The sequence below is a fragment of the Pelodiscus sinensis genome, chromosome 1, assembly GCF_049634645.1.
Source record: "Pelodiscus sinensis isolate JC-2024 chromosome 1, ASM4963464v1, whole genome shotgun sequence".
NCBI lineage: Eukaryota > Metazoa > Chordata > Testudines > Trionychidae > Pelodiscus > Pelodiscus sinensis.
The window spans coordinates 126,971,407-126,997,796 of NC_134711.1; the positions used below are offsets into that span (position 1 = coordinate 126,971,407).

The 26,390-nt window shown below is 40.8% G+C and overlaps 1 protein-coding gene and 1 long non-coding RNA gene across 2 annotated transcripts in view; one reads left to right on the plus strand and one right to left on the minus strand.

The window, feature by feature from the left end:
- LOC142818777 (uncharacterized) overlaps positions 1 to 26,390 on the minus strand; it is a 68,358-nt gene that overhangs the window by 40,437 nt on the left and 1,531 nt on the right. The window contains exon 2 of the long non-coding RNA XR_012896415.1: positions 18,730 to 18,833. This is a non-coding gene — a long non-coding RNA (uncharacterized LOC142818777). The remainder of the gene's footprint in view (positions 1 to 18,729; positions 18,834 to 26,390) is intronic.
- Positions 19,195 to 25,977, plus strand: FGF23 (fibroblast growth factor 23). The gene is made up of 3 exons (XM_006123048.3): positions 19,195 to 19,519; positions 21,351 to 21,454; positions 22,948 to 25,977. Exons 1-3 carry the CDS (start codon positions 19,297 to 19,299, stop codon positions 23,371 to 23,373), a joined length of 753 nt encoding a protein of 250 aa, XP_006123110.2. The 5' UTR covers positions 19,195 to 19,296; the 3' UTR covers positions 23,374 to 25,977.

Consider the following 26,390-nt stretch of genomic DNA (forward strand, 5'->3'; position numbering starts at 1 on the left):
GAGCATTTCTGTCGAAAATGCCCCACCTAAACTGACGCATTTTTCTTTTCGAAAAGCCCCATTTTGAAAAAAAAGCGGCAGCCACCATTATGTAAATGAAACGTGGGATATTTAAATCCCCGCTTCATTTGTACTTTCGATACATCTAATTTACGTCCCTTTGCCAACAGAGGGGTGTAATTGAGACGTAGCCACAGTGTCCTTTTTTTTTTTTTTTTTGCAGCATGCAGCAGAGAGAGAGGTAGGTTCAATGGCTAGGAAAAACTCTGAGGATACGTCTACACTATGAGTTCTCAGCAATAAATATGCTAATGAGGGACTCATTTGCATGAGTCGTGATCTCATTTGCATATTTTCTGCCAATCTGGTTTTTCGCTGGGGTTTTTGTGCAAAATCAAGCAGTGTGGACATTTTCATTTTGTGCAAAACCCCCCTTTCCTGCAAGATCAGTAAACCTCCTTTTTAAGGATCTTGCGGGAAAAATGGGTTTTGCACAAAAAAAACATCCACACTGCTTGTTTTTGCACAAAAACACTAGCAAAAAGCCAGATCGGCAGAAAATATGCAAATGAGATCACTACTCATGAAAATGAGTCCCTCATTAGCATATCTTTTGCAGAGAAAACTCATAGTGTAGACATAGCCTGAGAGACCTCAGTTCTACTCCCATGGAAGTCTTGTATCACCTCAGGCCAGTGCCGTAGTGATAGTGTCAATGGTGTTTTTAGGCACCCAAAGATGCAGCTAGGCATCTAGTGGAATTTACAAAGTACCTAACTTTGTCGCTGCCTAAATACCTTTGAAAAATCAGGCCTTTATTTTCTCTGTGCTTCAATGTCTCATACGTACAACAGAGAGAATAGCACTGCTCTACCTCATCAAGGGTCTGAGGAGAAATAGGTCAGACCTTGTGAGGTGCTCAAATACTCTGCTGATGGGGCCACATAAGTACCACTGGAAGAGTGGGAACTTCTCTATATCACTGCTATCCCTTCCCTGGCTTTTGGCCCCTTCTTTTCACCTACACCCTTCACATCTCCCTATTTTCTGAATGCGACCTTGGCTATATTTTTTCTATTCTCATAACATTACTCATTCCCAAAACCCCCATGCTGTGAGATTGCTGTTTTACACATCTTTCAAGATCATTCATTACAAGCACTTCCTTATCCTAATCACCCTGCCTCTGTGTTATAAACAAATTGCTGGCTTCTTGCCCTGGGGGTGCAATCTGGGAACAGCATCTCTCTTCAGAACTCACATTCAGGCTGTGCTGAAGTTAAGAGCTCTGCCTAGGACTAGCACGTGGGCCTCCAGCAGAGCCTCCGTCTCAAACTGGGGGATGGGCAGATGCCACCCCATAAATGGTGCCCCAAATCAGGCTAATTGACAGCAGGTGTTAGTAAGGTTTTTGACAGTGTTCCACATGACATTCTCATAAACTAACTAGGGTAATGTGGTCTAGCTAAAATGGACGTAAAGGGAGTGCAAAACTAGTTAAAAGAGGCACAGTCTGGCTGTGTCTAGACTGGCCAGTTTTTCCGTAAAATCAGCCACTTTTCCGGAAAAACTTGCCAGCTGTCTACATTGGCCGCTTGAATTTCCGCAAAAGCACTGACTTCCTACTGTAAGAAATCAGTGCTTTTTGCGGAAATACTATGCTGCTCCCATTTGGGCAAAAGTCCCTTTAGAACAAAACTTTTGCGCAAAAGGGCCAGTGTAGACAGCTCAGATTTGTTTTCCGCAAAAAAGCCCCGATCGCAAAAATGGCAATCGGGGCTTTTTTGCGGAAAAGTGCGTCTAGATTGGCCAGGGACGCTTTTCTGCCAAAAGTGCTTTAGCAGAAAAGCGTCCGTGCCAATCTAGACGCTCTTTTCCGAAAATGCTTTTAACGGAAAACTTTTCCGTTAAAAGCATTTCCAGAAAATCATGCCAGTCTAGACGTAGCCTCTGAGAACAGTTATCAATAGCTAACTGTCACATTAGGATGCCACATCTGGGAGGGGTGGCGTTCCACAGAGATCTGTCCTGCGTCTGACATTATTCACTATTTCCATACGCAATGGGGATGATGGAATAGAGAATACACATGTAAAATTTGCAGATGAAACCAAGCACTTTGGAGGACAGGATTAGAATTCAAAATAACCATAATGAAAGAATAGTTCTGAAATGAGTGAGATGAAATTCATTTGAGGTAAGTGCAGAATACTATACTTGGGAAGGAAAAAACAACAATAAATGCAAAACTACAAAATGGAAAACACCTGGGGAGGCAGAAATACTACAAAAAAGGATCCAGGGTTATACAAGAGATCACAAATTGAACATGAGTTATCAATGTGATGCTGTTTAAAAAGTTAAATATAATTCTGGTATGCAGGAGTAAAAGAGGTGTGGTATGAAAGGGTACATTTGCACCACAAATAAGAAAACAAAAGAAAACCCATTACAGAGAGTCTCAGAGCACAGGTCAGATGACTCAGGCTTGTGGTACAGGGCTAAAAATAGCAACACAGAGATTCCTGCTCAGGCTGGAGCCCAGTGTCCAAGATCCTTCCCTCTTGCCAGGTATCAGAGCCTGGGCATGAACATCTACACTGATATTTTTAGTCCCTTGTTGTAAGGAGAAGTTAGCTGACCCAGACTCAGGCTGACTCAAGAAGTCCCCTCCCCCCCATTCTCTGTGCAGACACCCCATTGGAGGTAATTATTCTCCTCATTAGTGAGGTCTCAGCTGGAGTAGCCTGTCCAGTTCTGGGCACCACACTTTAGGAAAGATGTGAACAAACTGGAGAGAGTCCATAGGACAGCAACAAAATTAAGGGCTACAAAACATGACTTCAGAGGAAAGACTGACAGAGCTGGGTATGTTTAGTCTTGAAAAGTGAAGACCATAGGAGAAGACGATTGGGGGAGGGAGGGAAATGACATATTTCTTCAAATACGTAAGAGGTTGTTATAGAGAGGATGACAATCAATTGTTCTCCATGACCATAGAGAGGCAAATTAAAAGAATTTGGCTTTATTTATAGCAAGGGTGATTTAGGTTGGATGTTAAGAAAAAGCTTTTTAAGTCTAACTGCCCTTAAGCTCTAGAACAAGTTAGATATACTGAATGTTGCCTCAGTGAAGGAGATGACCTCTTGAGGTCCCTTCTAGCCCTAGATTTCTATGAAGAAAGGTCCTGATTGACTTCCGACTACAGCAACTTCAGGGGAGTTGCTTCCAAATTCTCCTATGTAAATCAGAAACATTAGCAACCAATTGTGCATAGCCCTGGAACCCACAGAATACAGTATGTAGCATTCAGATCTCACAGTGTAACGTCATGTAGCCATTGGAAGTCTCACAACCAAATACTTTTTTCCAGTCCAATATCTCAGTTTCCAAATTTCCACCATTTTTGGTGTAATTTTCCTAAAATAGGAAAAAGTCCACCCTCCCAACGCCTGACTCAAAAAACAGCCAAAGAGATTTTGCTCAAATCTTTCAAGCAAACACAAGGCCAGATCCCTATTTGGCATGAAGTTATTTATACTAGCTGAGCTGGCCCTCATTTCTCACAGCCAAATAATAGTAATAGTTTTCGTCGCATGAACAAACAGTTTTAATATAAACTGGTGACCTAGAGAAGAAAGGCAACTGTATCCCTCTAGCTCAGTGTTTCTTAAACTTTTTAAGACTGAGGAACATCAAACGATAATTTTTTTATGGGGAACACCAAGGATCTTTTGTTGAGCAAAAAAACTCACAATGTCAGAGGGAAAAAGGGTCAGGGGAAAGGGGGGAGGAGTTATTGAGAAAAAAAAAGGGTTAGGAGAAAGTTATTGAGAAAAAAAAGGGTAGCCTGCCCCTTTAAGGGTGGCCATTCTGTTGTTCTCCATGGCACACCTCCGACTGTCTCACGGCACACCGGTGTGCCAAGGAACACAGTTTAAGAAACACTGCTCTAGCTGCTTCCCTCACTATACGATTAGTGTAAAAAGCTATCTCTGACCTCATGTGCGCCGGTATCAATCAGCAGTATTCAGTCAAATACTTTATCAAAGTCTCAAGATATGTTAAGAATTACATTTATCAACCTAATTCGCAATCTAGGGATCTGATTCTGAACTCACATTGGCGCAGATAAGCCCACTAAGGTCATAGCTTCCTTAGGGAAGAACCAGGGAAGATAACACAACCAGTGCAATGATAGAAATTTTCCTTTTTGAGATGTACAGGGAGAAGCCCCAGAAAAAATAATCCTGCCCTTCAGAAAAAATGAATGCAGTATTGGAATCTGCACATGAAGAGATGTGGAAAGTGCCAGGCAGGTACTTTTCCATCCTTGATTGATATGAAAAAAACCATTCAAGTGCAAAGTAAGCATGACACTTTAAAAAGAAAAGCAGAGTAAGGTTCTCTCTCTAGGGGCATTTCCCCATTTGACTTGCAGCACATTTGCAAGATGCGGATTTTCAAAGCCTGCTCAGCAAACTGACCAGGTATGAAGATGTGCAGAAGAAGGGTAATCTGAGAAGGGTTTGGCTAATTCTCTTGATTTAGCCACCATGCTGCTGTGCTCTCCTCACTGTGTTAGAGTTTACCTGGCCCGCATGCAGGTGTGATATGACGCATAAAAGGAGGTGGGAAAAGCATGAGGCCCTTTCCTCCTGTCATACTGAAATGACATGAAAGAAATGCCTGATGATATGTGGATAGTATTTGTCTTGTACTTCCCTGATACTGAGTGCTGCTTCTTGCACAATTGTGTGAATTACAGGAAAAGAGTTCCCATCTCATGCCATGGGCAGAGTCACTTAAAGCAGAAATTGATTTTGCAAAATGAGTCCTAACAAGAGAGCATAAACAATAGAAGGAAGAAATGGGCATGGGTCCATTAATTCTGGGATCCTGCCTTGTAGAGCAGCTTGCACCTCACGCTTCAGAGAAAAGTAACTTCCTTAATCTGCACTATACATGCGTGTGTCAGATTATCCAATGCTTTATATGGGGTAAACAGATGCTTTCCAGCTCCCCAAAAACATTTGTGTGCTGAATAGCTGCACTTAAAAGAAAGAACTGCGTGCTTCCATGGAACACAACTTTAGTGAGGGAGAAGTTGTTAAGACAGTCAAGGTAGTACAGGTTGAACCTGTCTAGTCTGGCACTCTATTCCAGCACCATGCTGTGGTGCAGCATGATTTTGGTTAGCCAGATGTCCACTTATGGGTGTGGCCAAGTTTCCCTTGGTCCCATAAAGTTTATTTACAGCAACCTGTGTTGGCTTTCATTCTTCTGAGCTGTTATTTAGCTCTAATTTACCCCTGAATGTCTTCTAAGAGCCCAGAGAGCAGTGGAAGTGTTGGCAATGCTGCTAGACAACATTGACCAAACATGGTTTGGCAAATTCTCTGGTTCGGCACCGGTCAGGTCCCGAGGGTGCCAAACTAGAGAGGTTCAACCTGTAGTTCTTCGCACTTCTATACAATCTGCCCTCTGTCACCCCAAACACACCTCTCTTCACCTAGTGAGTAAATGTAGACTACTTCCCTAGGGCTCATCTTCTGTTCCTGTCTGTCTGAGCCTAGTGTAATTAATCTCTTCTTACTGACTCCTTCTCTAGGTGTAGCCTGGGCAGTTAATTGGCCCACTTGGCCTCCTTCACATTGTTTACACCATTTACAGAACTTTGTGCATTTCTTTCATTTTAGGCAAGGAAAATGAGAAGAGTCCATTTCATTTCCCCCCCCCCTTTAGTTTTACTTAATTTTCAGGTTCTCATGCATTAACCTAAAGCTGTCATATTATCTTTTAATATTTTTGTGGAATTAAATACATTCTCTCTACCTACACATAACAAAAATGATTTTTTTTGCCTTGTTTTTTGAAAGCCAATTTTGAGGCTTAAATTGTCCATTTTAAGAGTCATCTGCAGTCTCAGGCGGAACATACAATGCTTGGGGGAGGGGGCAAACTTGTGAGATTAGGAAGAGTTTTGAGCATCCATTTCCAACAATCACTTGATCATATGTCATGACTGGAACTTGGCAGGCTAACATTTGATGCTAAATATGGGCTAAGGTTTTCACTGCAAACAAATGAAGGTTTCAAAATAAAACTGTTTCAAGATTTCTTGATTTTACAGCTTGTGCTTCCACCTATAGGTCAGCCACTTTTTATTATTGTTTATTACCTGCTAAGCATTAGATATGCTCAGCCCTGAACACAACACAAAATGAGGTAGTTCCTAGCTAGAAGTGTTCACCATTATTCCCTTGCACGAATAGTCATTTTATCCACATCATTCACAATTGTATAGACTTCTTTCAACTCTCCCTTTAGTGGTCTCTTTTCCAAGCTGAACGGTCCCCGTCTTTTAATCTCTCCTCATATGGAAGCTGATCCATATCTCCTAGTCACTTTTTTTGCCCTTTTCTAATTCCAAAATATCTTTTTTGAGGTGGGGCGACCTGAAGGCAAGCAAACAGAATTGCACTTGTAGGCATAACGTTGATGGAGAGTGGCATTATATTTTCTTATCACTTTGCTAATGGATCCTAACATAGTTGGCTTTTTTTTTTTTTTTAATTAGAACTGCTGCTGCATGTGGAGAAAAAACTCCCTCTATTTTTGTCATATTGTTCATTTCTATCCTCCTTTTCTCTCTGCCCCAGAAGTGCTCCACCACTTTCCTCTGCAAGCTCCCTCCTGTCCCAGGAACCTGGCCTTTCTGGGCTCAGATCTCACCAGCAGTAGCCTCTCTTGACCCAAAGTCTAATTCTTTGTGCCAGTTGTCCCGGCTTCAAGCCCCAGATCCTGCTCGGCTGCTGTCCTCACACAAAGGGTCTTGGCTGCCAGCCCTGAATCCCGCTCAGTTGCTGGCACCGGACATTTCTATTTTCTCAATTTGTTTCCCGAACAGAAGCTCAAACACTGGACTGTCCAGTTCAAAACCGGACACCTGGCAACCCTAGGTCCCACCTAGTTCACAGGCCTGGACTCCTGGCTGCTGGCCCCAGCTGCATATGGTGGTGATGGGCACAGACAGAGATAAGGAACGGGTGCAGCTCAGCACCCCTCGTTGAAAAATCGTTCCCACCCTCTGCTGTTGACTTGGACAAGTCTCATAAAAATGGGCACCTCTCTTGACTCTCTCCCAGCATTTGGTCCTGCCATGTTAACTCATGCTCCCTTAACCACCATCACAAGGAGAAATTCACTTCAGAAGAGCACGTAATAGGCTGTGTAGCCACAGAAAAGCCTGTTGCAGTGATGTGAAAAACTCTATATCAAAAGAAGCCAATCTTTACAGAAATTAATAATAAAAGTTGGGAAAGCAAAATAGTTTTAATATCACAAAACCAATTATGCTTCACACATGCATAAGAAAAAGTTCTCCCAAAATCTAGCACCTCTGATACTTCACTGAGGGCATGTCTACACTAAGAAATTATTTTAAAATGACTAAATTCAAAATACAGTAAAACTCCATTAGTCCGGCATCCAATGCTCCAGAACTCCTGATGGTCCAGCACCATCAGGAACCCGGAAGTGCTGGGGCAGCTGGACAGGCTTCCCCCATTCAGCCGCTGCTGAAACTGACCAGCAGCTGAATCGGGGAAGCTGGGAGCAGAACAGCTGGGGTGCTGCCGGGTTGGTCTGCCCCTCGAGGCTGCGGGACCAACCCGGCAGCAACCCAGATGCTCTTGGGGACCCCTGGGGCAGAGCAGCTGGGGTCCTGCTGGGTTGGTCCCGCAGCGCCGAGGGGCGGCGCTACAAGACCAACCCGGCAGCACCCCAGCTGCTTTGCCCCAGGCGTCGGGATTGTCTCTTTTCTGTATGGTTTTATGACAAGCAATCACCAGGTAGATGAAAGGGACTGGCTGGGGGTGCACTCCCCCCACTCCCTCTGGGACTGCTCCAGCCCCAAGTCTCCCACTCCCCAGGCACCCTTAAGGGAGGGCAAGGGGCGTGGGCTCTTCCCCCCCCCCATTACCGATTCATACAGGAATGTTGCTGGCTGTCTCCTTTCATCACTGTCGGGGAGCACAGAGCAATTGCATGAACTTAATTCAGTTAAGGATCCAAGCAATGCCGGGTAAATGTGCTAGTTATAGATAATACTTTTTGTTTAATAAGTCAGCCCATATTTTTCTTGTGCATTTAGTACAATTAACGAAACTGTATTTAATAAAAAACTGTTGTACTCTGTTTATTTTAAGTTTCATCCAAACAAAGCTGGACACAATTACAAGTAAAACAAATGAATTTAGTAAATCAGAAATACATCATTCACCATTTAACATAATAAAAACTCTATCAATGAAAATTAAGCTACATAATTGCTTAAATATGTTTGCACAGATACAGTGTATCCTCTCTTGTCAGCAATACCAAACACTAAATTTAATGTAAGAGCTATAGTAAGTTGCAAACTACCATTTTAATGGGTGCCTACCAATGAGAATCACCCTCTCGTTAGGACATTTTTTTAAATACAAATATGAAACAATTAAAATATATTATGTAAATCACTGCTTCCTGATTTAAATCACTTTATCTTAAGTTAATACATCCTGCCCCCAATGTGCTCAGACATTGAGCTCCTCTATTGCCTATAGTGCCCTCTTATTACACTGGGACATTATAACCCATAATTCACAATACAGGCTGCTAGGGTAAAAGTGTCCTAGAATGTATTCATATTATTCTTCCTCTCACCTCAAACAAACCTAACTGTGTTTTCCTCTCTACCCACCCCTCACAGTTTGCACTGTTTGGGTTGTTTCCAACCAAAGGGTGACTGGCATTAGGAGTCATCAACCAAGCAAGAGAGCTGAAGCTTCTGGTACAGTGTAAATGGATGTAGGAACAGAATGGAGATCTGGGAGGCAGAAGGATACACGATGCTCCGCAATGAGACAAGGGATGATTTTGTTCTATAGTTTTTTCACAGCCTTTCATTTTAATGTTTCTATTTCTATATAGCACAAATCAGAAGTAGAAGGAGGCAACAGGCTAACAGGGTATCCATAAAAGTGCAATGAAAATTATTAGCAGCTTGAAGAGATTTCCATATGAGAAATTGAATTGATTGGGACTGTTTAGTTTAGAGAGGAGAAAAATGAAAAGGAGACGTAACAAGATTTATAGAAAAACAGTGAATCTTAGTTAGGTCCACCATGACACCATTTACCTTCTCAGCAAGAACAAGAAGACACCCAATTAAATGGCAACATATTTAAAAACTTAAAGAGGGTGGAAAATAAAAAACCAAGGTATCATTTAGCCATGGAACTCTCTTCCATAAGATACTGAGTCTCTTACTGAAGACAATGGCATCTGCAGATAGCTCAGCACATGTGAAAATTCAGGCGCCATAAAGTTAGGCATCCAAATATAGACACCCTTTAATCTGAACACTTTAGCCTTCCTGTTTTAAGACCTGATCCAGCTCCCTCTGAAATTACATGGGAGCTTTGTTAATGATTCCAACAGGAACTGGACCAAGACCCTTCCTCCTAACTGGTCAGCACAACATACTGCTGCATCAAAAACGTGTGTTCATTGAGGGCTTTACCGTAAGGGTTGGTTGATTTGTTATCTATTTCCCTTCTCATCCAGTACATTGCTGTTGGTGTTCCTTTTTTCGTGGAATTTTGAAAGTACATGTTTGAAAACCACTGGCAGAAAGCTCTGCTATAGAAACAATCAGGCAGAACAGAAAGTTCATGCAACTGCTTCATCTGACAGTGACCTCCTGACACTGAAAGAATAATGCTCAGGAAGCCCAAACATCCTGAATTATGCAGGCAAAACATGTCAAGCTGCCTTTTCCCAGCAAAGCGGACTGTCTGTCTGACCTGGCTCACCCAGCTGACGTACAATTTTTGAAGCCAAAAATAGCATTCCAAGACTTTCACAGTGGTTAAAAGTCCACGGACGAGGGGAAAAGGGGGAGAAGCACTAAGATTCAAGATAATGCCTTTGGCACCCACATCACAGAAATTATTGGTACATGCTGCTGGCCCAAACCTAGTGGGCTGTGCTTACTTGATTTGCTTCACGTAGGTGCACCTAGCCAGGATGTTTGCTTTAGTCGTGGGCTGTGTGACAAAGATGGGTCATCCAAATAAGGTCAGTAAATGATGTGTTTAACAACACTTTGGCTAAAAGCTGTGGCAAGAAAGTGCACATGTACATACTGTACACATATTACTGTTGAGTCAGCATGTCATTATTCCTGGAATAATTGCTATAGAAACGCCTCACCCTTATAATTCCACCATCTACCACATGATCTCCCCAGAGGGAGCTATTATAAAGATTCAGAGGGGAGAGGGGAGTTAAGAGAGACTGGAGTCTCTGAACTCTTGGAAGAGATAGGGCAATGAGGATTATTAAAAGGGGCCCAAAAAGATTGTAAACACATTCTCTTCTGATACAATTCCAAATCAGCAACAGAGTCTGGGCTCTACTGTGCCTACCTCTCATATATATGCATTTGGGATTGAGAAGGTGCTCCTTCCCCACCAAGGGGGTGCAAATGTAAACAGGGTAACAGGAAAAAAAGTTTACAGCACCGCCAAAGATGCAATTCCCATGGCTCCGTCCCTCTGCCTCCCAGCTAGTGAGGCACTTGGGGAAAGCACATGCGACACCTACAGTACACTCACCACACGCCCAGGAATGCCATATTATGCGTTGCATTATCACTTTTGTTTCTCATTAAACACCAGTGCACATGCTTCTAAACTTCCAAAGACAGTTGATATTTCCAGAATATTAAAGCATATTTAATTTTACTTCCAGACAGACTTCTAGATGATGATGTCATTATACACATTAAAAGAGATCTTCTTATGCTTACTTTAATCAATCTGTTACGTGTGCAAACCCAGGCAGACAGGACAAACTGCAGCTTCTTCTGTTAATAAGCATAAGAGACGTTTTAACCTTCCAAGACCAGAGTTCAGGGTTGCTCTTTGCAGTTGACTGAAGCTACTGCCAACAATAGGAGGGAGTTGCTTACATTGGGTGGCAGCAATGACCTCAAGGACAGACCAGAAACTAAAGGACTGGAGGGTAACTAGTGAGAAAATAATTTTAAACTATATATTGCATCCAACAACTACATTAAGATTGCAAATCCAGGCATTCTGTTAGGAAATGCCACATTGAAGATGCCCATGAAATCAGCAAGTTACCCTGATGTGTGTGCATTATGATATGGTTTTTAATTACATGACATTGTTTTCTCCCCAGGACACCTGCCTCATTTAGTACCCAGGATGCTGGTGCTCAGTTACTGAATTCTATATTTTGTTTTTTCCTCAATGTGCGGCGATAGGTCTTATTTACTGCACACTATTCAAGTCCTTCTTAGAATACAGAATTATTTAATTTCCTTGTGGGCTTTTCTGTAGTGCCTATCACTATAGTATCTAAGCATTTCACAAATAATTACCTTCTATCTCTTAAATGAGTGGGTATTATCCCCATTTTACAGCTGGGGCATAGAGGCACAGGAAAATTAACGTTGATAGTACCCACTAATTTTGTTGGCCCAACATGACGTGTCTAGACCCTGATTTTCAGCGTAGATAGTATTACATAACTCTTCCTATATTCAAAGCACTGCTCCCATTGACTTAAGTTGCAAGTGCTCAGCACTTCTGCAAATCAAACATCAGGGACTCACACTGGAACATACAACTAGTGTCCCACTTGTGAAAAGTTTGTTTTAATCAACTTTCCCAGTGTCACATATTAACTCTGTGGCAAAGGCAAGAAAGAATCCACTTCTCCGGGGCAGCATTCAACTATTTTAACCATACAGCCATCTTGTCTCTTTCTGCAATCCCCTGGCTCACCGAAGAGACACCTTCCAGCCTCTGTAACAAGTAAAATTAGTAGTTGTGCAGTCATCTTCACTACACAACCTTGATTCATTCCCATCATGCTGAAACTTTCCATAAAAATGCAACCTGTTGCAGATATCTAGCCAGGACAGTTTCCGCCTGAACAGTTAGTTTGGCAAAGTTATCAGCAACTGAAAACAGGGTCGTATAATAGGAACTCTTGGAGAACCTGAATGTTTACATAGCACCATCACCTCTGACTAGAATGGTGATTGGTTGATTGGCACATGTAGTAATCAAACATTAGCTTTAGACACACTACAGTAACAAATATTAAATAAGTTTAGACAGCACCTAGCACAAAACGGTACTATCCCGATTGGCTTCGAGGCATGTCATAGTATGAATGTTAAATAATAAAAAGCTGCCCTTAACAATACAGCAACAATAGCAGCCTGCCACAAAAACAGCAATAATCCCATCTCTGATCATTTTGTCCCTCAACTCCACCCTCCTTGTATACACCGTAGGAAAATATTGCTGCTCGCAAAATCTTAAATTTTCAAGTGGCAGCTTGGAGAGGCCCTTCCCTGTGTACTGTTACTTGTCTGAATTACAGCAAATGAAGGGCAAGAGACAATTAAAGGTTTGCGCCTAGTTAGGAGGAAGATGCCCAAGGACAGTATTGGGTCCATTCTCATTTAAGCTACAAGATGGAGTAAATGGCACAGTAAGATGTTTGCAGATGACCTACTTTAAGAAGGGTGAAAATACTAGCAAAGCTTAAAGGAAAAAAAAAAAAGAAAGTCTCATAAGCATGGATGGAAAATACCAGAAAAGAGGGAAGTCATGTAGCAATCTGATCAGACAATTTATGTAAAGGTCACTCGGCAATCCAAGAGAAGACCTGGTCATCTTTCAGAGAAGAAAGCATGTCACATAAGCATCTCACAAGGTTAGAGCAGATATCAAGGTGGCTTTCTCCCACCAGAAAACAATTGAAATATAAAGCAGCTGGCTACCGTTAAGGTAAGATGATATAAGAAGTATTCCTGATGGAGACATGTCCATCTGCCACAGCAAAATAAAGTCTGAGGAGCTAATGGGTCTCTGCAGCCTCACAATTCTGCATAAGATACTTTTGTAACAGGAACCTAATACTGAGTAGGAAATTTAAGATATTTGGTATAAGTGAAGTTTCAATAAGGCTTCGTCTACACTGCAAGGTTTTTGTGCAAGAAGCCGTTTGCGGAACAGATCTTCCGCAAAAACTTCTTGCACTTAAGCACATCCAGACCTCAACGCACACAGCAAAAGCAATGTGCTTTTGCACAAGAGAGCGTCCACACTGCATGGACACTCTTGCACAAGAAAGCTCTGATGGCCATTAACAGAATGGCCAGAGCATTTATGCTTTTTCGGATAGGGGTTTCTTGCGCAAAAACACCTCTGGAGCACCCACATCTACCTTTTTGCGCAAGAGCTGTAGCACAAAAAGGAGTTATTCCTCATGGGGAGAGGAATAACTCTACTAGTAAAAACCTTCTGTTCTGCTGATTTACTTGCACAAAAAGCACTTGAGGTGGGGACGCTCTGCCGGTTTTTGCGCAAAAATGGCTCTTTTTGAGCAAAAACCTTGTAGTGTAGATGTAGCCTAAAGGGTTCTTCCACCCTATACTTGAATGATTATTAATTGCCTCTCATCTGTAACACTCAAGCGTAGCACAAGCCAGCAGAACAGGCTGTGCCTCCCATTAGTTTGTAAACACCATGAGAATGATGTTTTGCAGAACACTTTGGGAGTATCTACACTTGGAGGCAGGGAGGGTGAGTCATTGAGCCAGAGTGCTAAACACAGTTGTGTAACTAGGGAAGCAGAGGCAGTAGTGAGGGGCAGCACAAAGTAGCTATTATATAACTTTGTATAACTATCATTCCAAGTCGGCCAGCCAAATTCAGCTATGTGCATGGATATAACACCTACGTGCCTCAATGGAAGTCACACCTGTTTATTCCAGGACTTAATTGGGTCTAATTTTGTAGGCTTTTTTATAAAGTGGGGGAAGACACAATATTGTCCTCTGTCATTTTCTTCATCCACCTTCTGTCTGTGAATTTGAAAGCCACCATTCCTCCCTTGGATCCTTTTGGCTCCATGGTTCTCTTTTGGGGACCCACTACTTGATCTTAGAGGTATCTTCTTTAAGCCATCCTAGATTCTTGAGTACCTTTGAGTAGATGGCATCTTCATTAGCAGGAACACTTCTGTACTCTCTTTGGTGCCTCCACCAATCACTTAACTTCGTAACACCTTGAAGTGAAGTTCCAAAAGGAGTGTTGTCTACTCGCCTTAGATAGCTTGGAAGAATTAGAAATCACTTTGCTTGGAGACTTCAAGAAATGGAGTTATTAAATAGACATAGGCCCTCCAGTCATTGTAAGACGGCCTCAACAAAAAGTTTCCAGGTGGGTTTTTGCCTTAGGCAAATCACTGAAAGAGGACAACACTTTATAAAAGTACATCTAACATCATTGGATAGCCAGGAATTCCTGTATGTCACATTACTATGACACTTTACTACCTTCTACTCCTTCAGGTAGTGAAAGGAAGCAAGGAAATAGTTATTCCAAGCTAACCTCATTTCTTGCCTATATTTTTTGCTACTGTTTTTCTTTTCTCCCTCCGTTAGTTCAGCAGTTTAAATCCAAGAGAAAAAAAAGTGAAAGTCATGCAGAGGAACAGCCAGACTGACTGATTTAAACAAACAAACAAACAATCTATAACACTGTTCCACCAATCCAAAGAGGAATTACAACCTTCAATACCCCTCTTCTTACTGACCCTTTTGCATATTCACCTGACTACTGGGCAAAAAAACATAAGGAAACAGGAAAATATTTTTTTATTTCAATAAATATTTAAATTAACTAGCAATATATTAGGGAAGCCCTCTTATCAGATTAATCCCAAAACAATACAGGAAACAGGATCCTGCTCTTAAAACACTAGTGGGGCTCTTAGAGGATCATGCTTCGATTCCAGTGACCTTGGGCAAGTCACTTAATCTCTATGTGCCTCAGCTCCCCATCTGCAAAACAGTGGTAACAGCACTTCTTTTTCTCTCTCTTGTCTATTTAGATTATAAACCTTCAAGGAAAGGACTGTCCTATACTGTGTGTCTGTACAAGGCATAGCACAATGGGGCTTAGTTCTCAGCTGGAGCTTTTAAATGCTATCTCAGTACAAATAAATATAAAAGTAATACTGAAACTCAGAAGCTGTTGAGACTTTTTGTTTGCAAACTCAGTTAATTTTTTTCTTCTCCAACACAGTCAACACCTATCATTTTTCCTTTACAAGATTACATAGCTCACCCTGTACATACTGTGGTGATTCATCTCTCTCCCCCAAGTCAAACACACCAAACATACTTGGAGAGCTCAAATAACCAAAGAAACTGATGTACAAAAGTTCAATGTATTGGACATGCAAGTAGATGACCAACGTACAAAGTAACAAATGGTTCACATTGGAAGAAATGAACAAAGGAATAAACTATTTTAAAAAAAAACTCCAAAATTACAGTCCAATTTTTAAAATTGCTTTAAAAAGCAAAATCCACACTAACAATATGACAGATGAGACTTAAAACAAATTTGCTTTAGACTTTGAGTTTAAACAAAGCTATGCCCTGCACTGCACTAAGGAGTTATTTTGAAATATCTCCCCTTATTTTGAAACAACAAGCGGAGCGTCTACAGTACCAAATCCATTATTTCGAAATAGGGGGTGGTTATTTAAAAATAATAACTGCTGCTTTCCACAAGAAATAATGCTTATTTCTAAAGAGTTATTTTGAAATAGCAGCCGTGAAGTGTTCACACTCACACTACAGGCAGTCCCCGGGTTACGTACAAGATAGGGACTGTAGGTTTGTTCTTAAGTTGAATTTGTATGTAAGTCGGAACTGGTACATATTGTAGGGGAAACTCTAGCCAAACATTTCTCCAGAGCTCAGTTTTATTCTCCCAGACCTCACTACCCTCAGTCCTTTATTCTCAAGCTGAGGTGTCTGCTGAGAAAAGCCGCTTCGCGTCTCCCTGGTCTGCTGGGGGAAAGCAGCTAGTGCGGGGTTGCCTCACCCCGTTTGTAAGTAGGGATCCGATGTAAGTCGGATCCCTGTAAACCGGGGACTGCCTATATTTCAAAGTAACTACTCCCCAGAGTCATTCAAAGTAATTACTCCCCAGTGCTTCCTGAAGCTCTCCATCAAGGTAGTATGTCCACATTAAGGAGCCTGCCACAGACTAATTTCGAGGTTCCCCTGTAGTGTGGACAGGCTATTTAAAAATAGTTATTTCACGAGTTATTATTTCAAAATTAGTTATGAAATAATTTGCTAGTGCAGACATGCCCTAAGTGAAATCAGTGAGAGTGCTGATCCTATGAGAACCTTTCTAAAAGGGCAAGGTTCAGCACCTAACACAGAAAGAATAGAACATATGAGGATATTCACTGAGATGGAGCAAGCACAGAGTCTCTTCACAACTGAAGTTTCATTTGAATTCAAACTAATATATGAAGAGAGACTTGATGTTTAGGTGGATAACAAGAATAGATAGTAAATATTTTTTAAAGTTTTATGATGGTTATAAATTTGTATGATTCGGGATATAAGTCAATCTCTAACTACTAAGGGTTATGAGAATTTTCCAGGAAATAGATTAACACGCATTTGCTTTCTACAGGGTGTCTTGTACCTTCTTCTCATCCTTCTGGTGTTATATCCTTCCCCACACACCACACTGCCCAATAGAGGTCTGGACTAGATAAACCATTGGTAAGATCATGTATGATAATTTCTATGTTGAAGATATCAGACTGAAATAAGTAAACAGATATTTTTTCCCCACTGAACAGCTCTAAAAATGGATACATCACTTTAATATAGCTTTAATTAAAATGCTTCAGTTAAAAATGTAGTTAGAGACTACAAATCCTTACAGTCATTATACCATAACACTTTATTAGCATAACGTATTCATGAGCTAAAATCTTTACATAGCATACACTAGGGATGTAATAGTGTAATCCTTTAAATGGTTAATTGATACACATGAATGTATTGCTTACCATAATGATTACACATCAGATCCTGGCCCCGCTCCCGGGAGGACAACTGGCTGCAGGTTCTGCAGTCTAAACTTTATACTGCAGTATGTAAGATTTTAGCAGTTACATGGTTACCTAATTAACTGCTTTTTAACACCCTACTATAAACATCTCCCCTTATAACACTGAGGCATTGCTGATTTACACCACTTTAGGTTCTCATCCTGCACATTTTGGGCAACATTTTACTCTCACATTCATAGATGTGTACCCATTGATGTCAGTCAAGATGTACACAGATATAAGACAGCCACAATTTGGCACAGTTATGTTAATTCAAAAGAACAGAAAAACAGGCCAGATTCTGTGGTTAGTTACACTGCTAGAAAAATCTACCTACTCTGATGACACTATTCCAGATTTTCTTAGGGAAATTAAGAATTTGGCATGTCATGTTTAAAGTTATACTGTCAATTTAATTTTTTTTTCCTGACAATATTGCCTATCATTTTTAAAAGTAAAACCTATGATTTCTATAAATGAAATAGATTAATCTATTTTTCATAAAATCTTTGGCTTCTTTATTTTGTTTATTTGTAAAAAGCAACTTTTGCACAGTCCAGTTTCAGAGATTCACAATGGGGAAATCAGTGGATGTGATATAGCTTGACTTTAGCAAAGCTTTTGATACAGTCTCCCACAATATTATTGCCAGCAAGTTAAGGAAACATGGATTGGATAAATGGACTGTAAAATGGATAGAAAACTGGCTAGATTATCGGGCCCAATGGGTGGTTATCAATGGCTCGATGTCATGTTGACGGTCGGTTTCAAACAGAGTACCCCAAGGACTGGTTCTAGGGCTGGTTTTGTTCAACATCTTTATTAATGACCTGGATGAGGGGATGGATTGCACCCTCAGAAAATTTGCACATGACACTAAGCTAGGGGGAGAGGTAGATATGCAGGAGGGCAAGGATACGGCCCAGTGTGACCTACACAGATAGAGCATTAGGCCAAAAGAAATCTGAGGAGGTTCAGTAAGGACAAGTGCAGAGTCCTGTACTTGGGATAGAAGAATCCCAATGAATCAAACATTTCTACAAAACAAGCTTTCTGTTTTTATTTCAACCATTTTAAAATATTTTTTGTTAAAAACATTTTAAAATGTTTGAAATTATGTAGCAAAAAAACAACACATGAACTTGCCATATGCTTGTCACTGACTGCATTTTTCATTGAAAAAGTATTTAAGCAAAAAATTTCTCCCAGCTCTACTTTTATAACTTTTTTCATATATACTAGGTTTTACCTTGACATCTTTTACATGTCTCTTAGAACATGACTGCTATATTTACAGTACTACAATATACGCATAGGCTACATATTTCAGATTAATAAAAGTTATTCTGGTTAGTTAACCTGGAATCTGTAAAGTTAGTGCTATCTAAGCTCACAGAGAAGGAATGAACTACCAGAACCTCTCAGCAATTGTTTTATAAAAAGTTTTCAGCTACTTACCCATTTCAAAATCAAATCATTGAGTCCTTCATTTTGAGTCACTTAAAATCAAGGGGGGGGGGGGGAAGGAGAGCTAATGTAACTAGGCTTGATTTCCTCCCTCTCCACCCCCACTTCGTGCAGTTACATCAGTGTGAGTTTCATGAAGTTACACCTACATGAAAGGAAAATCAGACCCATGCATTTGCAAAATAGACTTGTAATGGATCTGGACACAAATTGTCCAGAAGTACAGAACGCCCTTACCTCCCTCTGAGTTGAATGGAAGTTGAAGGCACTTAGCCCCTGCAGGTGGTACTTTGCACTTTTGAAGGATCAAGCTCTAATTCAGAAACACGAGGAAAATAAATCTGGAAGAAAAAAAAAAGATTTCAATTTTTTTCCCCATTGTTTTTCCCAAAACGCTTTCCATACAATGGGCTGTTTTATTTATTGGTAGGGAAGTGAAAAGCTTTCAGATGTCAGAGTTTTGTAGATAATATTTGAAGACGTGACTGGTTTTTGAGAGCTGTCTTTAGAAACCTTACATTCCTTCCAGAGATCCTACGTGCATTCCTTTTCCCTGGATCTTTGAGGTCTCAAGACACTCCTAAAAATGTTGCTTTCACAAAACCAAGGATGTGGACAAGTTTTTCCTGTGTGATGTCATTCAGCTGCCCTTTATAAGCTGCTGCAAAAAAGTAGGGAACCCATCTGAGGATTCGTACTCAGCATACTCCAAATATTCACAGAGAAGGCAAAGAGACACACACAGGAGGAGTGAGAAAGTATCAAGTTTCAGATAACTGCACCAGTCAGAAAGGAAGGAGCATCATGTCACAGCCCAGCCAGTGCAGCTGCCTGAACTTCATGCTGTTCGTGCTATGTAGCTTCAAAGCTATTGCTGCCTTTCCCTACTTCTCTTCACTGCTGAATCCCAGCTGGGGGGAAACGGATAGTTTGATACACCTGTACACAGCTACTGAGAAGAACAGCTTCCATCTGCAGATCAACCCTGATGGTTATGTTGACGGCACACCTCACCAAACCATTTACAGTAAGTACTGTACTAGTCAGAGAGCCCCAACAAAGAGGGAAAAGAGCCTAAGACTTTTTATTCTAAGGGAAAGAATCCAAACTTGTTTTAGGCTGGGTAAAGATAACGATAAGCAGGAGATTGAAAATACACTGAGCCAATATTAAGACCATATGCTGGAGATGTAATCAGACAATAATAGCTATGGCTAATGAAATTATTGTGTTGTCCACAAGTGACAAACAGAATGTATTTAAAATCTTTTTCTTTAAAAAAGTCAAAGCTGCTTAAAAATGTAAACTATGTTATCATTTTATTAGTAATAAGTACTACAGATTCTAGTATCTATAAAGCTCTATAGAAGCATCATCTTGCTAAGATATATGCTTAACATACTCTACAGGAGTCCAAATTTAAGTCATGTTTGGTAAAGCCAATTAGGCCGTATTTTTTCAAAGAAAAGCCCAATGAGCAAACTTGTGCCCACAAAACCTGCACTGGTGGACACAGGAGAATTGCATCTATGCAACTGCCTGCCTAACTGCTCATTCGCAAGAGCAGCTATGGTTCCTTTCTCTGAAAAGTTGCTCAAGAGATAAGTTTTAGAACTGTGCATCTAAACTCTCTCGGTACAAAGCACACTTGTGCACCTAAAATGGATAGCTGCACATACAACTGCAACTTAAATAATGGGAATTTGAAAATGGACAGATGGTGATTGTCAATCAGTTGTGGCATATGAATTTGCCAAAGTGGCTCCAGTGATGTTACTTGTGTAAATAATTGCTCTCTGGTGGGACTGAAAGGTTTACAATTGGGCCCGAGCAGATTCATTTTTCTTGCACAATATGGGGACACTTCTTTGATTTTTCAAAAGATTAGCTTGTAGAAACTAAAGCACTCTGTTAGAGTATCTGTAATGCTATTTAAAAAGTGCTCTGCCCATTTCAAAACTCTGATCTGCTAGGAATATTGAAGATTGTTAACCCATTAACCCACTGCAATTCTACTCATCAAGAAGGAAAATCTTCCCATTGACAGGGAGCTTAAGGGGATGGGTAAGAAAAAGAAAAGTTTGCCTTCTGTTTAAATATAAAATGTATTATTGCATAAATTACAACTATCTTGATCAAATCAAGAGGCATCATGTTTGTATGTTATTGGCTCAATTAGGAATTATGGATTAAAGCTTACACAAAAGGGCCTGTACCTTCTCTCTGTTACACCAGTTTTACATGAAATTTATGGAATCATATCAATTTAGTTACATGGCCGTAATACCTGTGTGGCCAAGTGGAGAATAAGCTCCAGTAAGATTACACACATTTTTAATCTTTTGATAACAAAATTCACCTATAGGAATGAGGTAAGCAGGATGGAAAGTGATAGTAAATATTCAGGATGCTGCAGTTTTGCTAAGATATAACGATCTCCCTCAGGGTGCTGTGCAAGATGTACAGAGTGACTTTGCTGCTGTGTTCTGTGCATTCAGCCAAAGGGACCCCATTGCTGCTACACTTATCCTGTTATCATGGCATGAAAGCAAGCTGCGCACTCCTGAGAAAGCGAGAGGCATAAGCAAGGGTCTCCCACTAAGGGTAAATACTGAACAGCTGAAATCCAGATGGAATTTGCTTAAAAAAGGGATTAAGAAATATTTACAAAGTTAATGCCAAAACAAAAATACCTACAATTGTTCTGCGTATTGGGCTTCAATATTTAAAGAATAAGAGGAAACTTGCAAAACTGTACTAAAACTAAACACAAGCAGTGGATGCAAAGAAACCGCCTGATAAATTGATAAAAAGATCACTCCTGCCCCACTTTTAGATAGCTTCATTTTTCTTTACAGGTGCTCTAATGATCAAATCTGAGGATGCTGGCTATGTGGTGATAAGTGGTGTAAAGAGTGGGCGCTACCTATGTATGGACATTAAAGGAAATATCTTTGGATCGGTGAGTGCTTCTAACTTGACCAAGACTAAAGTGAAATGCAGAACAGGTTTCTTTTTATTCTAGGGCCAGATCCTCATCTGGTATCAAGTTATATACTACTAGTAAAGGAAGCTACGCAGATATCCAACAGTTAAGGACCTGGCCCTGGGTTCAGGTTAAACTTGTTTCTTTTAGTCAGTTATATTGAGTTTCATTCTACAAGTTGAAACTCTGTAAACTGGGACTCCCTGGTCCAGCAATATCTATGGTTTGGCACAGATGTTGCAAGATCAGCGAGTCCCCGTGGAGGGCCAGCAGCAGGGAGCCCCGGGGGGCTGGCAGGGCAGCAGGCTGCCCACACCAAGCTGCCGGCAGGGCTGCCCAGTGCATGGCAGTGGAACTGTGGCTGCCTGGCAAGGCCAGGAGCTGCACAAGTGGTAGCTGCCTGACAGCGTCGGGAGCCCTGGGGCATGGCTGCCCAGCAGAGTTGGCAGGGCAGAAGAGCCAGCAGCAGGTCGGGAGCCGACTGGGAGGTTGGTGGGCTGGGCCAGGGCTGGAGCTGGTGTCAGAGGAGCCAAAAATTACTGCCCTTGATCTGGCAAAATCCCTCATTCCGGGACCAGTCAGTGTCTCAAGGGTGCTGGACTAGGGATGTCAAACCTGTACTAGCCATGTGCAAGTGAGATCTCCACAAAAGCCCAAGGTATTACAGTGGAGTAACCAAGGTCAGAATTAAGTCAAGAATGATCAGCCAGGATTTCTGCTGTCTGCCATCCAGGCTGGAAATGGCTCTGACATTAGAACCTTCATAGGCAGAGTTTTAGTTGAATAAAGATCTTTGCTGAAAACCTCTTAGGAACTCTGACATACAAGGGGAATGACTGTTAGCGGAACATTTTACTGAATTGTTACCTAATCAGAGACTCATGAGAGAGAAGGATTGAATCCTGTAGTGCACTGATCACATTCTAGAAGGTCCCAAGCACCTCAGCTCCCACTAGAGTCAGAGAGCTGTACAAAATGTTACAGGTGGCCCTCCGCATCTTGCTGGCCACATTTTTTTTTTTTTTACAAAAAGATGCAAATTCAGTTAATCTAAATTCAGGTCAAATTGTTTTTTGGAGGGTTACTGGAAAGGAGGGGGAGGGATTTGTTTTAATCAAAATATTTGGCTTTGACATTTCCTAAATTCAATAAATATATTTGAAGCACCCTTTTTAATTTTGAATTTTACTGATTTATTTTTTTTAAACAAGGTTAAAAACACAAACAGTTCTTTCAACTTTGTTTACACTAATTCAGCCATTACACTGAAAAAAAATCAATGATTTGCACAGCTCTTCCTAAGGCACTTGCCAAATTGTATACTCTTTTCTCACGCAAAATGGCTGGCTGGAGCCAGTGGGACTACACCCATGACTGCAGGATCTGGCCCATTGCCCTTGAATTGTGTGTTGACACTTCTTAACAATTAAACCCTTCCATTAATGGTTGTTCTGTTTTTGTTTCCGAAGCATTACTTCAGTCAAGAGGACTGCATGTTTAAACACAGAACACTGGAAAATGGATATGATGTGTACCAGTCTCCCAAGCACAACTTCCTGGTCAGCCTGGGCAGGAATAAACAAGCTTTCTTCCCTGGTATGAATCTGCCACCATACTCCCAGTTTTTGCCCAGGAGAAATGAAATCCCTCTGATCCGATTCAACACACCCGAACCCCACAGGCACACTAGGAATGCAGATGTTGATCCCCTCCAGATTTTGATCCCTCGGGGAGAGGCTTTTGACACAGGACCTCAGAGGTTGCAGACTCACTTTGATCACCTGCCTAGAGAACCCATGAGAATCAATCCAAATGATGTAGTCAGCCCGGATGACCCACTCGCCATGATGGATGTCAGAAGGAATGCAAGTCCACGCCTTTACATTACAAGATAGCCAGGGCCACATCTCTGCAGAGTGGAGACGCGGGTGAATATATTAGAGAGAACTGGCTAGCCCCTCAACATCTTTTATATTCAGTTTTCACAAGGTCTGTTAGAAACCTGAAAAGCATTGAAAACTTTTGAATTCAAGCTTTGTTCTTGTAGGTGACTTACAGAAACATGCAATTGTATGTTATTTTATAGGTCATTTATTTCACTTGAAATAAGCTGTATTTGCAAGGTAATAACACCAACCGAACATTTTAGGATCTTGACTCCCTTCTAGCTTACATCAGAGTTATTCCACCAAAGGCTGAGTCATTGACATTTTGTTACTGACATGTCTGAGAAGAGAATCAGGTTTAGAATGTTTGAAACGCTAACTTAGACAGGGAAAACTTAAAAAACAACAAATAGTCCAGTAGCACCTTAAAGACTAACAAAACATATGTGTCATGAGCTTTCATGGGCAAAAACAACTTCTTCAGATGACCAGAAGAAGTGGGTTTTGCCCATGAAAGCTCATGATACCATCTACATGTTTTGTTAGTCTTTAAGGTGCTACTAGACTACGTGTTGTTTTAAAAGCTTTTCCTGTTACAGACTCTCTCAGCTACCCCTCTGAAGCTCATAGACAGGGAAGTTTGCTTCTAATCTACTCTTCAAACTCTAGGTCAGGAGGCTGCACAAGCACAGCAGTGTAAATAAGTGATTGTGTATTATACAGAAAAGTTTATGATGTAAATTTTTGGTAATTAAGATTAGAGGCTGAGTCTCATCTCACTCTAGTGAGAATCAGGAGTTAGAGGAGTTTTGCTGGTGTAAAAGTAGAGTAAACGATGGGAGAATTTGATCCTAATAACTGACATACTAGTTGGAATACAATAAGAACCGGCTCAAACTAAACCCAAACTAAAATTACTTTGAGGTATGGAAAAATTCAGATAGCTTTTCTACTTGTTTTGTTCATAACTGGTTCTATACCATACTTCTGGTGGTCAACTGTGTCCCAGAAAAGAGGTGTATAAGTACAGAGAGAAGAGATAGAGTCTTAGAATTTCAACGCAGGAAAAAATAGGAAATATCAGAAATAACAAATTGTGATACTAGTGCATGGAACAGGTTAGCATGTATGGTGTGCACGTCAAAGAATCTGTGTTTCTTTATCTGGGCATTTTCTCCTCCCAGTACAGATTTAGCTGCGTATATTTAACAGCCCTTAGACATGCTAATACTGTATAAAAGATCTCGGCTGTAGGGGCATCTATAAGATACAGCAAGCCTTATTTTGATCTCACACTTATGACCATCAAAAGTTAACTGCATTGAAGCAGTGGAGTTACACCAGAAGTAGTATCAGAGTAAGGAGCATTGCTTTCAGTGGAATTGCTCTGGATTGACAAGTGAGCAAAGGAGCTGCCTTGCAAAATATCTTTTGCTTTCTAAATGGCTTTACCATCAAAGTTTGATCTGGAATAGACTTTGGGCCTGTTTCTGCTCTCTCAGTAGTTTTAACTGTGTAAGTCCATTGATTTCAATGGAATTACTCCTGATTGACACCAGCATATATGAGAGAAGAATCAGGTCCAGTGTTCCAAAAACAGGAAAATTCTTTAAACCAACAACAAATACAATTTAGCTTCAAAAGGAAAACTCAAGCCTAAAAGGATGAGGGAGAGGTTCTTACCATCTACATTTTGGTAAATTGGTAAATTTCTTGCCATCTAAATTTTAGCAGGACCATGCTGGGCAGGTAAAACTATTTATATATAATATATTTAATAGTTTCACTTGATTCCCATGCATTTCTGATTGGACTTTGCAACAATAGTTATGAGAGAAAGACTGCATGCACTTTGGCCCTTTTCTGGTACCTTTAAGTGGAATTAACACCTGAAATAGCCTAAAGGAAAAATCATTCTCCTTTAATGATTTAAGATGGATTGAGAGTTGAGCATTAAGAATAAATATATATTCTAGCAGGGCCTAATTCTCCTCTCATACCAATGTAATTGTTTGCTTTAGTGGAGTTGCTTCTGATTACACCAGCATACAAGGAGGAAATCAAATCCATAATCTAAATTAAGGGCGTATACTGCAACCCATAGTCACATGAGTGATCCTGCTGAACTTATGCTGAACATCCAGCAGATGTTTAGCTGGTGTAAATTGTCTCCACTGACTTCAAAGAGGTCTCTAGGATATGAGTCAATGAGTGTAAAGGCTTGTATAAGTAAGAGTTGTAGAACTCCATCCTGGTGTAATATATTACACTACAACCATACACACAAGAAATGATGGGGGGCTGGGATGCGAAAAAAAAGTTGTTTATCAATGGAAAATAATGTATTTAATTGGGGCCATTTGGTCCCTGTGTGCTAAGAGGAAATGTAGATTGGCTTGTGCCTCAAAGCATAAATTTAACCCTACAGAACAGAAGTGGGATTAGAGAGTTCATGGTTCTAAAGGGGTGCTGGCCATCACCAGCTTTTAAGAAGAAAGTACTTGTTTATATTGCAGTATTTATTTATTTATTGAATGGTTACACATGGCAGAATATTTATAATGTATTCAAAACCTCTTTCCTTTTATAAAAATTCAAATAAACCTTTTTTTCCTCAAATGGTAGCTCTTGCCTTTTTACCAACCTTGCACCTTCATAAGACTCAGGTTTCTCAAGGGGTGAACAAGCCTATATATAGCAGCAGCCCTGCATCCAGCCAGATCAGGTCTTACTTTTGACCAAACATACACTCACTGGGGGGAGGGAGTGTTCTGGGGGATTAGAAAGGGCAAACCCAACCAAACCTTTCATCTTTGCTCTGAGAGAATCCTTCCAGTGCTGGCCCAGAATGACTGTGATACTGGCCAGCTTCAGTAAAGTGCTGAGAGCGCTCTGGGTGATTAATTACAGGCATTGGTATTACCATCTCATTGCCATCCATTGACCTGCATGAAGTGTGTGGGTGGTTCCCACCCTAGTCCCCATGGGATATGTATCCATGTCAAAACACCCATTGTAATTCTTGG